Source organism: Hyla sarda, chromosome 7 (genome assembly GCF_029499605.1).
Source record: "Hyla sarda isolate aHylSar1 chromosome 7, aHylSar1.hap1, whole genome shotgun sequence".
Lineage (NCBI taxonomy): Eukaryota > Metazoa > Chordata > Amphibia > Anura > Hylidae > Hyla > Hyla sarda.
The window spans coordinates 45,943,538-45,957,048 of record NC_079195.1 but is presented as its reverse complement, the minus strand read 5'-3'; the positions used below and the strand labels follow the sequence as shown (position 1 = coordinate 45,957,048).

Below are 13,511 nucleotides of genomic sequence, written 5' to 3'. Positions count from 1 at the left end.
TATATATCAACTGGCTCCAGAAAGTTAGACAGATTTGTAAATTACTTCTATTAAAAAATCATAATCCTTTCAGTACTTATGAGCTTCTGAAGTTAAGGTTGTTCTTTTCTGTCTAAGTGCTCTCTGATGACACGTGTCTCGGGAAACGCCCAGTTTAGAAGAGGTTTGTTATGGGGATTTGCTTCTAAACTGGGCGGTTCCCGAGAAACGTGTCATCAGAGAGGATTTAGACAGAAAAAAACAACCTTAAAGGATTACTCCGGTGCGCACTTTTTTCCTTTTATCCCATCCGGGCTGCAAAATAAAAGAAAACACACTTTCTCTTACCTGCCAACGAGCCCCCGGAGCTCCGGTACAGGGGTTCGGTCCCCGGGCTGTATTCTTCTTACTTCCTGTTAGCCCAGCACATCACATGGAGCTGCAGCCTATCACCGGCCGAGGCGGGACATCGCTGCGGCCGGTGATAGGCTGAAGCTCCGTGTGACGTGCCGGGCTAACAGGAAGTAAGAAGAATACAGCCCGGGGACCGATCACCTGTACCCGAGTGTACCGGAGCTCCGGGGGCTCATTGGCAGGTAAGAGAAAGTGTGTTTTCTTTTATTTTGCAGCCCGGATGGGATAAAAGGAAAAAAGTGCGTGCCGGAGTACTCCTTTAACTTCATAAGCTCATAAGTACTGAAAGGATTAAGATTTTTTAATAGCAGTAATTTACAAATCTGTTTAACTTTCTGGAGCCAGTTGATATATTAAAAAAAGTTTTTTTCCTTGATAACCCCTTTAATGTAAGATGCCATACAAAGCTAGATCCCCTCAACAAGAACCAGAAACAGCAGAACTATCGCCACGTAGAAGACATTTTGTGTGTGCTTAGTTATGTAATTTAATTTTTTTATTTAATTTTATCTCAACATTTCAGTGTGGAACTGGATTTTAAGCAGCAAGAAGACAAACTACAACCAGTTTTGAAAAAACTCCATCCCATTGAGGAAACTCAGGTTGCACCTTTGCCTTACTCTGCAGAGAGTTACACATCAACTCCCAAGCAAAAATCCAAAACAGAATCGAAAAAGCATGGAAGATGGAAACTTTGGTTCCTATAGCTAAAACTGCTGAAACATGAGCCTCTGGCCTTTACAGGCGTGTCCAAGAGAATACAATAGTCCATTAACAAAAGGGATCTTGTTAACGCAAGGTTATCAAGAAGCATATGTTTGGTCAGTATGCAGATATCTACTGTGTGTACCAAAAAAGGCCTTTATACTTGCATCTCACTTGCAGGAGCAAGGTATAAAAATAAATCACAACATGCCAACTTTTACTAGCAGTTCACTTCTCGGGATGTAATCTGGATTAAAAATTGTATTGCCAAGTGTGAAGAAAAGAAACGGAAAATGTCAAAGTTTTTGTTTATTTTGGGTCAGCATAAAAAAAAAAAAACTATCAACGGCTATAAATCTGGGTTTGATTTTTATGTGCTTTTTGTTTCAAACATGAATCTGTGGATAAAGATTATAGCCTTACATTTAATAAATAAAAAAAACAACAGGGGGGGGGGGTGTCTTCCATCTAACATTTTATTGCAAAGTTCAAGCAGGGGATGAGTGCAATTTTCAGCACATCAAAATCTGGAGAAAGCACAAATTTTCTAATGGTCGGAGACCAAAGAAAATCTCTTAGATGTGACTAATTATAAGTTATGCCTTCCCATGCTAGTCATTTTCACGCTCACTTTAGTATTACAGAAAAGACATTTTAAAATGCTCATGTTAGAGCAGCCAGGCATATCCCAAAGTCAGAACATGCCTTTAATCTCATTGTTCGTTGACAGGGTCAAGGATATGGGATGCTATGTTTTCTTAGATCTAATTTCTAATGTTTTCGTACCCAAAAACCTAGAAGTATTAAAAAGAAAAAAAAAAATATATATATATATATATCTAAAAAAAAATATATAAAAAAAACACATATATAAAACATAAAAAAAACAGGAACCCCACAGTTCTGGCTAATGTTTCATAACTAATGTTGGAATACCGTTCAGTCTCGACCTTACAAAGTTTTGTAAGTATTAAATGCCATACCATTGTAAAAGAAGCCAAGACAACTTATTTTTTTTCCTTAATTTGGCATTATGCTTTGTTATAATAGGTCATAGAGATCTACAACTTTTTCAATAAAAATTTTATAATTTAGATAAGTGGAATTTACATTTATTATTCAACATCTGATTAAAGAAAAAAATCTGTATATTGATATTTTCTAGGAAATTTTAAAATATTAAGATTAATTTTACTATTTAATTGATGAAAAGTAAATGAATGAAGGATTGTTTCGCTACTTAGTATAGAAAATACAGTTATTATACGCCCTTAAGTGTGGTCTCACACACAATGTTTAGGTTTTTTTCCCCCCCGGAAACCTGCCATTGCCTTTTTTTAATGCAGTTTTTCTGAGAAAAAGCCAGAAACGATTCCAGAAGGAAGAAGAGGTTTAAATGTTTTCTTTATTTTTCTCATTCCTTTTGAATTCACTCCTGACTTTAGCTATAAAAAAAAAAAAAAAAAAAAAAAAAAAAAAAAAAAAACTGCGGTGGTGTTTTCCCAAAGAAACACTGTGTGAGAAACCACCCTAAGGAGTGGGGAGGGGGATAAAAAAAATATATGTATACATATATATCTATAAATATAATTTTTGCAATACACCCTATAGCTTAGATCTGTTTGGAAGTGCAGAATGAATTTTTCTACAGTACATTAGGAGCAGTAGCTTTCCAGAGATGTAAAATAAAATTTATATTGCTGAAGAATTATTTATATTTCAGAACTTAACTTAACTCAAAATCTATCCTACACGGAAAGGGGTCGGTTGGACTCTAGACAAAGCTAAGTTCATCTCTTTGGGAAAAAAAAATAAAAATCTAGTTTATTTAAAGGAACACTAAATTTTTTTTTATTTCAGTAATTTCTTTCTCAAGATACTTATTTACTATGATCATATTTTGTTTAATAATGAAATTAAAACTGAGAAATATAGAAATCATTTTTTTCTTATGCTTCCCAAGAGATGCTATTTCTTCTCTCCTACTTAGGCTGGGTTCACACCACGTTTTTCAAATACGGTAACCGTAAACGGTTTTCCGCAAAAAAACGTATATGACCCTATCATAAACCGTATGCATAGAGAATGCATTGTAAACCGTATTCCAAATGTTGTGTACGGTTGCATCCGTTTTGCCTCGGATACGGTTTTGCCGATTTTTTCAACCGTTGGCAAAAACGCTGTCGACCACGTTTTTGCCTCCGGTTGGAAAACCGTATGCGAACCGTATGCGGTTCTTTTAACATTGTTGTCTATGAGAACCGTACACAGAATTTCAGAATACGGTTGCACACGGTTTTTCTAATCCGTTTTTGGAGTTGACACATGCGCAGATCTTTCTAGAATTCATCCCAGACATCCCACTCCCACATCCCTTGGAATTTCAATAGAACAATAGTAACTTTATTAAATTGCTGGAAAACTAATTCCAATCAAATAGCAAAACCGTTGGCAAAAACAGATGCAAACGGATAGAACCGTACATACGTTTTGGAACCATATACGGGGAAAAACTGTATACGTTTTAATTTGGAGTCATACGGTTGCATACGGTTTTTGCCATACATTTTTTAGCGGAAAACCGTATACGGTAACCGTATTTGAAAAACGTGGTGTGAACCCAGCCTTACAATCCTGTATCTGGTTATAAGGTAACTGGCTGCAGAAGGAGCCTCCCCCCTCTGCTCTTTCTGCAACAGGAAAAATAACATCCACCCCATAAACAAGCCCGCTCCTCAAAGGTGCCAGATAAAAATGGAAGAAATGAGGGGAAATAATGTTTTCTGTATTTTATTTATTTCTATATTTTTATTTATTATTTATATTTTTAAAGTACCTTTAAAGAGGGAATAGAGTTTATATGGGGCAGGCTGCTGAAAATTAAGTGCTCCATATTGAGGAAAATAAAAATTCTATAATGGATGCAGACTACTAGACAAAGGTCATGATAAGAGGAGGTAATTTTCACAATTTCAATAGTCAGAGACATCTGAACCACAGATCTGCCATACAGGATTTAGTAGCTACCAATACACCCCAATGTATACAAAACAATAAATAAGAGTGTGAAAGCAATGCATAGAATTAAAGTTTAGTATTAAAAAAAAAAAAAAAAAAAGTTAAAAAGAAAATGCATGGACTGGAATTTTTTTTGTCACTGGTATTGGTACATTCAGGAAAAGGTGCTTTATCTTCTATCACTATGTGATTATTTGAAGCAAGGACTAACATTTCTCATGAATATTGTACAAAATCTGTATTCATGCCCAGCTAAATTTATGCTTTATCATGAATAACTTATCAGAATCGCTTAATAGGGCTACAAAAATGTATATAAAAATATATCAAATTATTTTTGTGTATAATATAGTCTGTGTAAAAGGGATAGCAGTAATGTGCCAAGGAGGAAGTGCAATTGATTTATTTGCTTGGTGGGGAAAAAAAATCTAAATATTCCTGTATTTTATAATTTATTTTTTATTAGTTTATTGAAAGATACCTATGTTTATACTGCACAAGTAACACTATGTTTTAGAACCCAAATAAAGTTTTGCCCACACATTATTGATTACATTAAAAGAACAGAACACAAGATGAAACACTGGTTATCATTTATGAGAAAAGATGTATTTTCCAGATTATATTTCTATTACAAGAAAGAACCATAAAAAAATAAAAAGACTTTATTCAGTCACAATTCTCTGAACATGTACAACTAACCGTGGCTTTATTTTACTTTATGTTATAAGATGTTGTGTGTATTTTCAGAAATCCATGGTCGAAGATTCATTGTATTTTCATCTAAGAACCTCCAATACTATAGCTGCACAGGGTATTACACCAACAAGCAATACCAACAATCCTATTACCCTACAGATAAAAACTATTTTGCTCAGTTATAATTTTGATTTGATTACATTATGTCTACATATAAAGCTGGCCCTACACACATTATATACTAATTTTTCAAATCTTGGCGGTATGGAACGACCACCTAATGTGTATGGCAGTCTCCTTATTATTCCTAAATAATAGATAATGGGGGAGAGAAGGATCACATCGTTCGATATTATAACATGCCGATCTCTTGTTCTCTTGTCCACAGTGGTGTCCTGCAGCGCTTTACTGCCCTCTCCTTACTTACAGCAAATGCATGTTTGGCTTAGCTGAGCGTGCAAGTATATTGGGGTGGTCAGGAGATATCGGCTTGCATAACAAGTGTTTGGGCCCACACCTAGATGTAAGGTATGAGCAGCTTAGGGCCACATTTTTGCTGTGTTCGAGCACAAGATTTGGCACAGACGCAGTGAAAGCCTAATGAGTTATCCATAAACTTATTATGTATTGGCCAAACGACTATCCTTTTTCCAACTGTTTTACTTCTACAGTTACAAACTATAATAAAGAATATATATATATATATATATATATATATATATATATATATATATTGCACAGTAATTTTTTTTTTTTCAGTAGAAGGAAATAGCAGGGGTTGTACACATCTGGGGTATATTCCATATTACTACCTGCTGAATGCAGCGCAGATACACAGTATGATCCTGGCCCAAAAGACACCTCAACGTACAAATTATTAAAACCTAAACAAAACCTGTCAACAATTATTACACACACGTGTATATATATATATATATATATATATATATATATATATATATATCTCTATACACATACACATTATATATATATACACATACATACACACATTTTGAAAGGATCTTTTGGGTTTTAAATGTGTATCAGTCAATGAGCAATAAATATATAGACCAAATTTTCCATATTAAAATAGATAAAAAAAAGTGTTACAAAAAAAAATAAATTTACGAAAGGTAGACCGATTTCAAGAAACAGTCACGAGCCTATGACACTCTATACCATAACCATTTACAAGAGACTCAAAGATATAAAACAGTAAGGGCAGAAAGTCCTTTATTCTTACTGCACTGAAATTGGATGCCTAGATAGAGCAAAGCCCCTGTATATTCAGCAATGCATAATATATCTCTAAGGATCAGTTCACTTTTGTTACAGAAATTTTGTGACTGTCCCAGTTATTTGAAAGGGGCTTGCAGAAATCCATGTGCTTGCTGTCAAAACAACCCTGGTTCAGATAAACGGAACTATTTTTCAATCACAGAAATGTGCTTCCCAGTTGTAGAACACAGCACATCACTTGGAAATTAACTGGATTTCTGCATTGATTACTGCAGAAATCCAGGTGATGCCGATAAATAATTCCACTTACTATTTCTACCAACTATATATTGTTCTGAGCTGCAGTTGTGGGTTTGTTCACACCACATCAGATTGTATGTGTGCTGCTGCTACACATTCTTAAATTTGTCCAGAATTTTGCAGCAGATTTCACTGCAATTCCAATTACACTCACATGTAACAAATATGAATTACACAAATTTTGGTGCAAATTTTCAGGCATCTTCCACAACAAGAAAAAAAGAATCAATAATGAAAGACAATGTTTCTTCTTTGTTTTGTTTGAAAGGTGAACTTCAGCATTTGACAACTGATCCTTTAACCACAAGATCGTTTATAAGTGTCCGATCGCGGGGGGTCTAATTCTGATGCCGAAATCTACCAGCCGAGTACAGCACTGGAGATCATGGGGGGGGGTACCTGTGGTTGGAGATCTGGAGATCATGGGGGATACCACGACCAGACACTAAACCCCTATATTGTAGACATGGGATAAGTTGTCAAATGCTGAAGTATCCCTTTAACCAAAAAAGGACCTTTTAATCCTCTAGCAGAAAACTAGTTAGCCCTTTGGGGTAATACAGAGTACAGTAAGTGCTCTAGGCAAATTTAATATAAAGACTGTATGTTACCATCCAAGGAAATTGTAAGGAGTAAGTTGGTAAAGATACACAATTTATTTGTACTGAATGGGAATTTGGACAAAGTTGGTGCAGAAAAAAACAACACATTTTTGTTCCACTATGTGTTAGGCTGTGGTCACACCTGCACTGAAGGCTCTGTTGGGTGCCTCCACCGCAGATGCTGTCAAAAATACAGGAGAAAAACATGCCACATCCTGCACTATTTTGTCCGGTAAAATGAGGCACACCATAGCGGAACCACCACTGGCATACAGCATGCAATGGATCAGCTGACAGTTTTTACGTTGTTCTGCTACTAGTTTCCAGTAGAGCAGTGGTCTTCAAAATGTGGCCCTCCAGATGTTGTCAAACTACAACTCTCAGCATGCTCGAACAGCCAACAGTTGTCCAGGCATGGTGGGAGTTGTAGTTTGGCAACATCTGGAGGGTCCCAGTTTGGAGCCCAATGGAGTAAAACAACATAAAAGACAACAGAGTGGTCAGTACCGGTGATGAAGAGGTCTTTCCAGTTCGGAACACCCATTTAGCAATTCAATTTAATTTAATTTGGATAAAAAATTATTTGAATAAAAATTCACTTACAATGAGCTCAGAATCCCGTCCCATGGATATAACTGTTCTGTTTACGGTTCTCAGAAGTTTTTCCATTATTATCTGAACGTGTCGCTGTGTTGGACCCTGTACGAGAACAGACATTGAAACGATAAGATATTTGTGTTCTATTACGTGAAATGCTGAAATTCATTGTTAAGATCTCCAAACCGCAGAGCCAAGAGGAACACGATAAATCGAAAACCTACGAAAGACAGATTCAGAGACCTGAACTCATACAGAGATTACACAAGTCTTTACAATGTGCATTTTATTCTATTTTTATAATCTTGTAATATATTTATGATCTGAATATGTTTTGACTTAAGCTATAAGCTTTAAATTGACTTTCTAAAACTGAAATAAATGGCAGAATCCTTTTTGCAACGGCAATTTGTCTCCATTTCTCCGTCCTATGGCAACGATTATGTGAATTAGAAAAAAGTAGAATGGCGCGTATCTTTTTTTTTGTTTACTGTATCAGGTATTTATACATAACCTAATATTCACACATATTTCCTGTGAAAAATGTTGTCTTCTAAGTGGTGCCAAATGCATAACATACTGTAGCTCTTTTACAGCTTTTTACAGAGGGCAGTAAGACTAAAAAGTGAATAAAACCAGATGAATCTTATAATATACACTTTTTAGTACAATGTAGTTTTTAGGCTCAACACTGCGCGGGTTAATTTTTTTTAATATAACATTATTACTATCAGACAAGAAGTTGAACAGAGTTGGAAATAGGCAATAATTTGTTATATGAAAAAATGTAATTACCTGAATAAAATGTAAGTTAAATAAATAAAAATTCCAAGTTTAAAAAGGTTGCACTTCCAGGGAAATAGGTGTAAAGAAAATGCAGGTAATAAAAAAAGAGAGAATACATTTATAAAATTATTCTTGAAAAAAAAAATATATATTTATATATAATAAATATATATATATAAATATATATATATATATATATATATATATATATACATACACATACACACACAAATACACACAGTTATATGATACAGGGAACCATGCTCTTACACTTCAGATGTTTAACAACTTTGACTAAGACCCTACTATAGGACTGAAAAGCATAGGAGTGTTTCCCTGCTTCATTATTTGAAGAAATTTTTATTTTTTTTTAAACAGGCAGATACTGAAACATTCTTTTTTTCTTAATCTGTAATTTTTTTTTTTATGAAGTAAATTTTTTTTTTATCTATGAGCCGAGGAACGTGCTCTCGAATCACCCAAAATGCAATAAAAAGTGCAAATGTGTTACACTAAAAAAAACTTGCACAGAGGATGCGGTCTATCGCAAGCCCTTCTCCAATAGGAGAGAGGCCCCCCAACAAACCTTACCCTTCGCCTCCGGACCAAAAGGTACCTGCAAGGTTCCAGGTTCGATGTCCCTTTTCGCCGAAGCTACTAAGCGACCACAAATGCTCCCGGCATCCCCCTTGGCGTTAGCCAAGGTATCTGCCCGCAGAGCCGATAATGGTCGGTACCCTGCCAGAGCAGGAGTACCCGGGGTGTTTGCAGGGAGGTGCGGAACCTAATGGCCACACACACCTCCCCTAGACCGCCAGGAGGGACACCCAGAAGGGGCTACCACATCCTGACAAATCATGTGGACACACAACACGCAAAAAGTGACACCGTGGGACAAAAAGTGAATGTGTGCAGATATACTGCCCGGACATCCGGCCGGATCTATAAAAATGTCTCTGATCCTAGCCAGAAGGCCGGAACCAAGAGGTGAGTGCCACAAAGGTGCAGAGATCATGGTGCCCGTGCTTCAACTCAGTGAGTCCATTCTCCCAGTGAGTTTCGGCACCTCTGGGTCACCACTCCCCGAGGCACTAAAGTACCTCGGCTCTAGACCCTCTCAGCCTCATGGCGAGACCCTGAGGGAACAGGTCACATCAGTGCAGTCGTCGAGCTGATTCCTCAGAACCAGCCCTGGTACGCCCCAGTACACCTGTCCCCTCCATGCAGCACCCATCCCCACCAGCTCCAAACTGGCGTCGCCTGCCTCCAGCATGAAACTGATAAGAACAGATACTACACTTGATCTTAGCCAAAAGGCCGAGAATTTTTTTTTTATAAAGTACATTATTATGTCATTTTGCCTGAGCTGTTTTAACAGCATTAAGTGATATGCTTTACAGCAGGACCAATGGACAGGATCTGTCCCATTCAGATGAATGAGAGAGATTACTGAGCATTTTCTGTGACCTTTTCAGAGGTCATTATACATAACTGGAGAAGCTGAGCTTCAGTCATTGTGAATGGTGTCTTATCTACTGGTGTCACTTGTACTCCTGTCTGGGCAGAGGAAAAAAAAGGAATTCTCAGCTTAGCTTTAGACCTCGTGGCCAGAATTGGTTTTGTTTTATTTTTTTCCTCAGCTGCATAATGCTGGATAACACATTTACATCCATCTGCATACAAACCAAGCTTTATGTATATTTGGAATTTATTCACTTAAACGAGGATATTAAGAAAGTTGAGCAGGAAATGTAAATAAATTACCATTACTCACCTTTTAAATCCTCCAACCCCACTCTGGAGGTCTCTGCTGGTCAGTCACATACATCAACCATGTGATCACTGCAGGCAATGCAGGCAAAGCCAGTGACTGGCTGCAGCGGTCACAAAAGTGATGTATGGGACAGGCAACTAGCACAAGGGAATCACTGCACAAAAAGTGATTTAATAGATGAGTAATGGTTAAGGAGTGTCATCCAAACAGTGCCTCTCCAGCTGTTGCAAAACTAAAACTTCCAGCATGCCCAGACAGCCGAAGGGCATGCTGGGAGTTGTAGTTTTGCAACAGCTGGAGGCACATTGTTTGCAATACACTAGGTTAAGAAGTCAATCAGCAAAAACAGTTTTAACCTATTTAACATACCAAAGGCTGTTCAAAGGGTGGACATTCACCTTAAAGGGAACCAATCAGCAGATTTTATCATATATAACACTTGGCAATGCGTTATATATGCTAAAATCATTATCCTCCCCATCCCCGGGGACGTATGTGCCCCCAGGGATGGTGAAGATATTATTAAGTGCCCCCGGGCCACCCGGCAAGTAGTTCCCTGGGCGGGGACTTACACTTACCAGCTCTGTTCGCTGCAGCCATGGCCCCGACAGCGTAAATGATGGCTGTGGCAGGGCCACGGCCACAGCGACCTGAGCTGGTAAGTGTAAGTCCCCGCCCAGGGAACTATTTTCCGGCGGCCCGGGGGGGACTTTATAATATATACCGCATTGCCAAGCGTTATAAATGCTAAAATCTGCTTATTGGTTCCCTTTAAATGGAAACTGACAGCAGCATCATTAACATGAATATACATGTTAATAGAGCAGGTCATGCTGTTAAAAGGGGGGTGGGGGGGATATTGACCCAGGAGAAGCATTTCTCAAAAGACTGATGACCGCCTCCATTGCTAATAAAATTTGCAAATAATGGAAAATACGGGTTTGCTTAGGAGTGGCAATTTTTCCCAGGTAAAGTGCATTCATTGCTTGCACTATTAACCTGTATATTCAGGTTATTGTGGGTGATGTCAGTTTCCCTTTAAAGCTAATCATCTAATGTAAATATATTGGATAGGATGGGCCTGTGTATTTGGGAGCAACGGTATAGCCCACTACATATATTTGTAAAAGCAAATGTGTTTTCCCATTACTAACCACATCTTTTCTGTAAAGCACCTCCAGGATGTTGCTGAGCAATTGGCAACAAGCTTCGAGTTCCTCCTGTCTCTCCAAGTGATACTTCAGCTGATCAGTCATCATTGGGAGTAAGATTTCCCTGCACTCTGAAGACAAAGCAGATTGTTAAACCCAAGGAGGAATGGATCTTCAGCAACAAAATAGCCACAAAAACAGACAAATCTCACAGTATAGTAAAACACTTCAGTTGCAGCCGACATCCTCAGAGAACTTATGCTCTGTAACAGGAGGAAATCATCTTCATTACTGCCATTCACTTCTAAAATCTGCACAATTTTGCAATCATATTAGGGATTTTTTTTTTCATCTGGTTTAGAAAACACATTATCAAAATACTCTGATAGATTAAGTTCCTGAATGGGGAATCTCATCAACACTGAGTAGAGGTGGTGGGAGGGAGGGGGGGGTTCTCTCTTGCTCAGGAGGACCAATAACATCCATACATTACACCGTGGATTTTGCTGGTTTAAAAAAAAAAAACTGCAATACTTAATTTCTCCTCTAGGAGTGCTGCAGAGGAATGGAACAGTCACAATTAGATTCCAATTCCAGGAAGTTCCAACAGAAAGACAATGTGATCAACTAGGATAACCACTTTTAGGGCTTGTTTACACGAGTGGATTTCATTGCAAGGTAGAATGGGGACAGGTTCTCCGCAGTGGAATTTCGGCTTGCGAAAATCCACAGTAGACCATATTGAAGTCAATGGGGTCCGTGCCGAAATTTCCACTGTGGAAAATTTGCCGCGAAAATCCCATCCCCATTCAAACTCACAGCAAGAAACACGCTGCTATAACTCGCTTTTAAATCTGCCCATGTGAACGAGCCCTTAGGGTATGTTCACACGAGAAAACTGTATAACACGGCAGATTTTCACATTTGACAATATGCAGTATTTCTGCACCAAAAGCTGCAGAAGAAATTTTGATGCAGATTACATTAGAAAATCTGCTCCACTGGTCAATTTATGCACGGATTTTGAATGGATTTTTACACAGCATGTGGGCAAGATTTCTAGAGATACTATACAGTTTGCTACTACTGTAAAGCCCTGCTGATTTTCCACAATGTACCCACTTTGTGTGAACATACCCTAAAGGATCATAACATCATCAGTTGTAGACTATAGAATTCAAAAGAAAATCTAAAAAACTAAAATCAATTTCTTAACATTCACTTTCAATTACATTCAAGTCTGGGGGATGATAGATGAAAAAAAATTGATAATTGACCTTGCTGTACCATACATTTATTTATCCTCCATCTAAAGGACTTTTTTCCTCCTCACCTTTTAATAGCCATAAGGCTTTCAATTTTTCCACCTACAGACCTATATGAGGCTTGTTTATTTTAGCGCCACCAATTGTACTTTGTAATTACATAATTTTACCACCAAATCTACAGCCAAGATTGGGTTAATCACATCCTCCTAGCGCTATGCACTGCTGGGAGGAGAAACAGTGGGCCGCACACTGAAGGGGCCGAGACGCAAAGGAGCAGAGTCTGCAGCTACTACTGTACTCTGGGCCACAAGGCCTCTTTCTGCCTACGCCGCGTAGGTGATTGACAGGCAGGGCTCACATTAAGCAGAGCTACATAGGGCCGCTGCAGGCAGGCAAGCCCTGACTGTCAATCTACTATGTGACGTAAGCAGAAAGAGGAAGTGTGGCCTGGAGCAGAGCGGACCAGGGGCTCCGCCTCTCCGACTGACAGCCCCCAAGGGCTTATAAATTGTAAGTATAAAGAAGCCGCGCATATCTATAAATATATGCCTAGAATATGCTTGTGAAGCCCTAAAGAATGGCGTGTGCAGCTTCACAAGCATATTCTTGGTGACAGTTGTGCTTTAAGTGAATGGAGCCAAGATGTAATACCACACAAAACCTGAGGACAGGGGTGGTGCTGTTTTGGGAAGACATTAGCTCTGTTTTTCTATTCCTGGATAACCCCTTTAATCATGAATTCTGTACATCTGTTATTACCAATACACACTGATTAAGATCACAGATATGTGGAGAATACAATATTAATCTCAATAAAGAAGCTCCAAACATTGTGAGTGATGAGTTCCTATGTATCAGCCCAGGCAACATGCAGAGAATACCAATGCCAACCGCTGACAGGTTCCTCAAAGCCACTATTGTAGGTACAATTACAAAGGTAAGTTTATTAATGCATTGGATCAATACCCCTCTGTAAACT

The 13,511-nt window shown here is 38.1% G+C and overlaps 2 protein-coding genes and 1 pseudogene across 2 annotated transcripts in view; 1 reads left to right on the top strand and 2 right to left on the bottom strand.

The window, feature by feature from the left end:
- Nucleotides 1-7,951, top strand: part of INSYN2A (inhibitory synaptic factor 2A) — a 71,801-nt gene extending 63,850 nt beyond the window's left edge. The window contains exon 5 of the mRNA XM_056528889.1: nt 917-7,951. Coding sequence (XP_056384864.1) covers nt 917-1,100 — 184 coding nt within the window. The 3' untranslated portion in view covers nt 1,101-7,951. The remainder of the gene's footprint in view (nt 1-916) is intronic.
- Nucleotides 1-13,511, bottom strand: part of DOCK1 (dedicator of cytokinesis 1) — a 439,672-nt gene that overhangs the window by 232,892 nt on the left and 193,269 nt on the right. Inside the window, exons 26-27 of the mRNA XM_056528878.1 lie at nt 11,268-11,395; nt 7,560-7,655 (exon numbers count right to left, since the gene is read on the bottom strand). Coding sequence (XP_056384853.1) covers nt 7,560-7,655; nt 11,268-11,395 — 224 coding nt within the window. The remainder of the gene's footprint in view (nt 1-7,559; nt 7,656-11,267; nt 11,396-13,511) is intronic.
- LOC130283574 (U2 spliceosomal RNA) lies at nt 9,578-9,668 on the bottom strand (annotated as a pseudogene).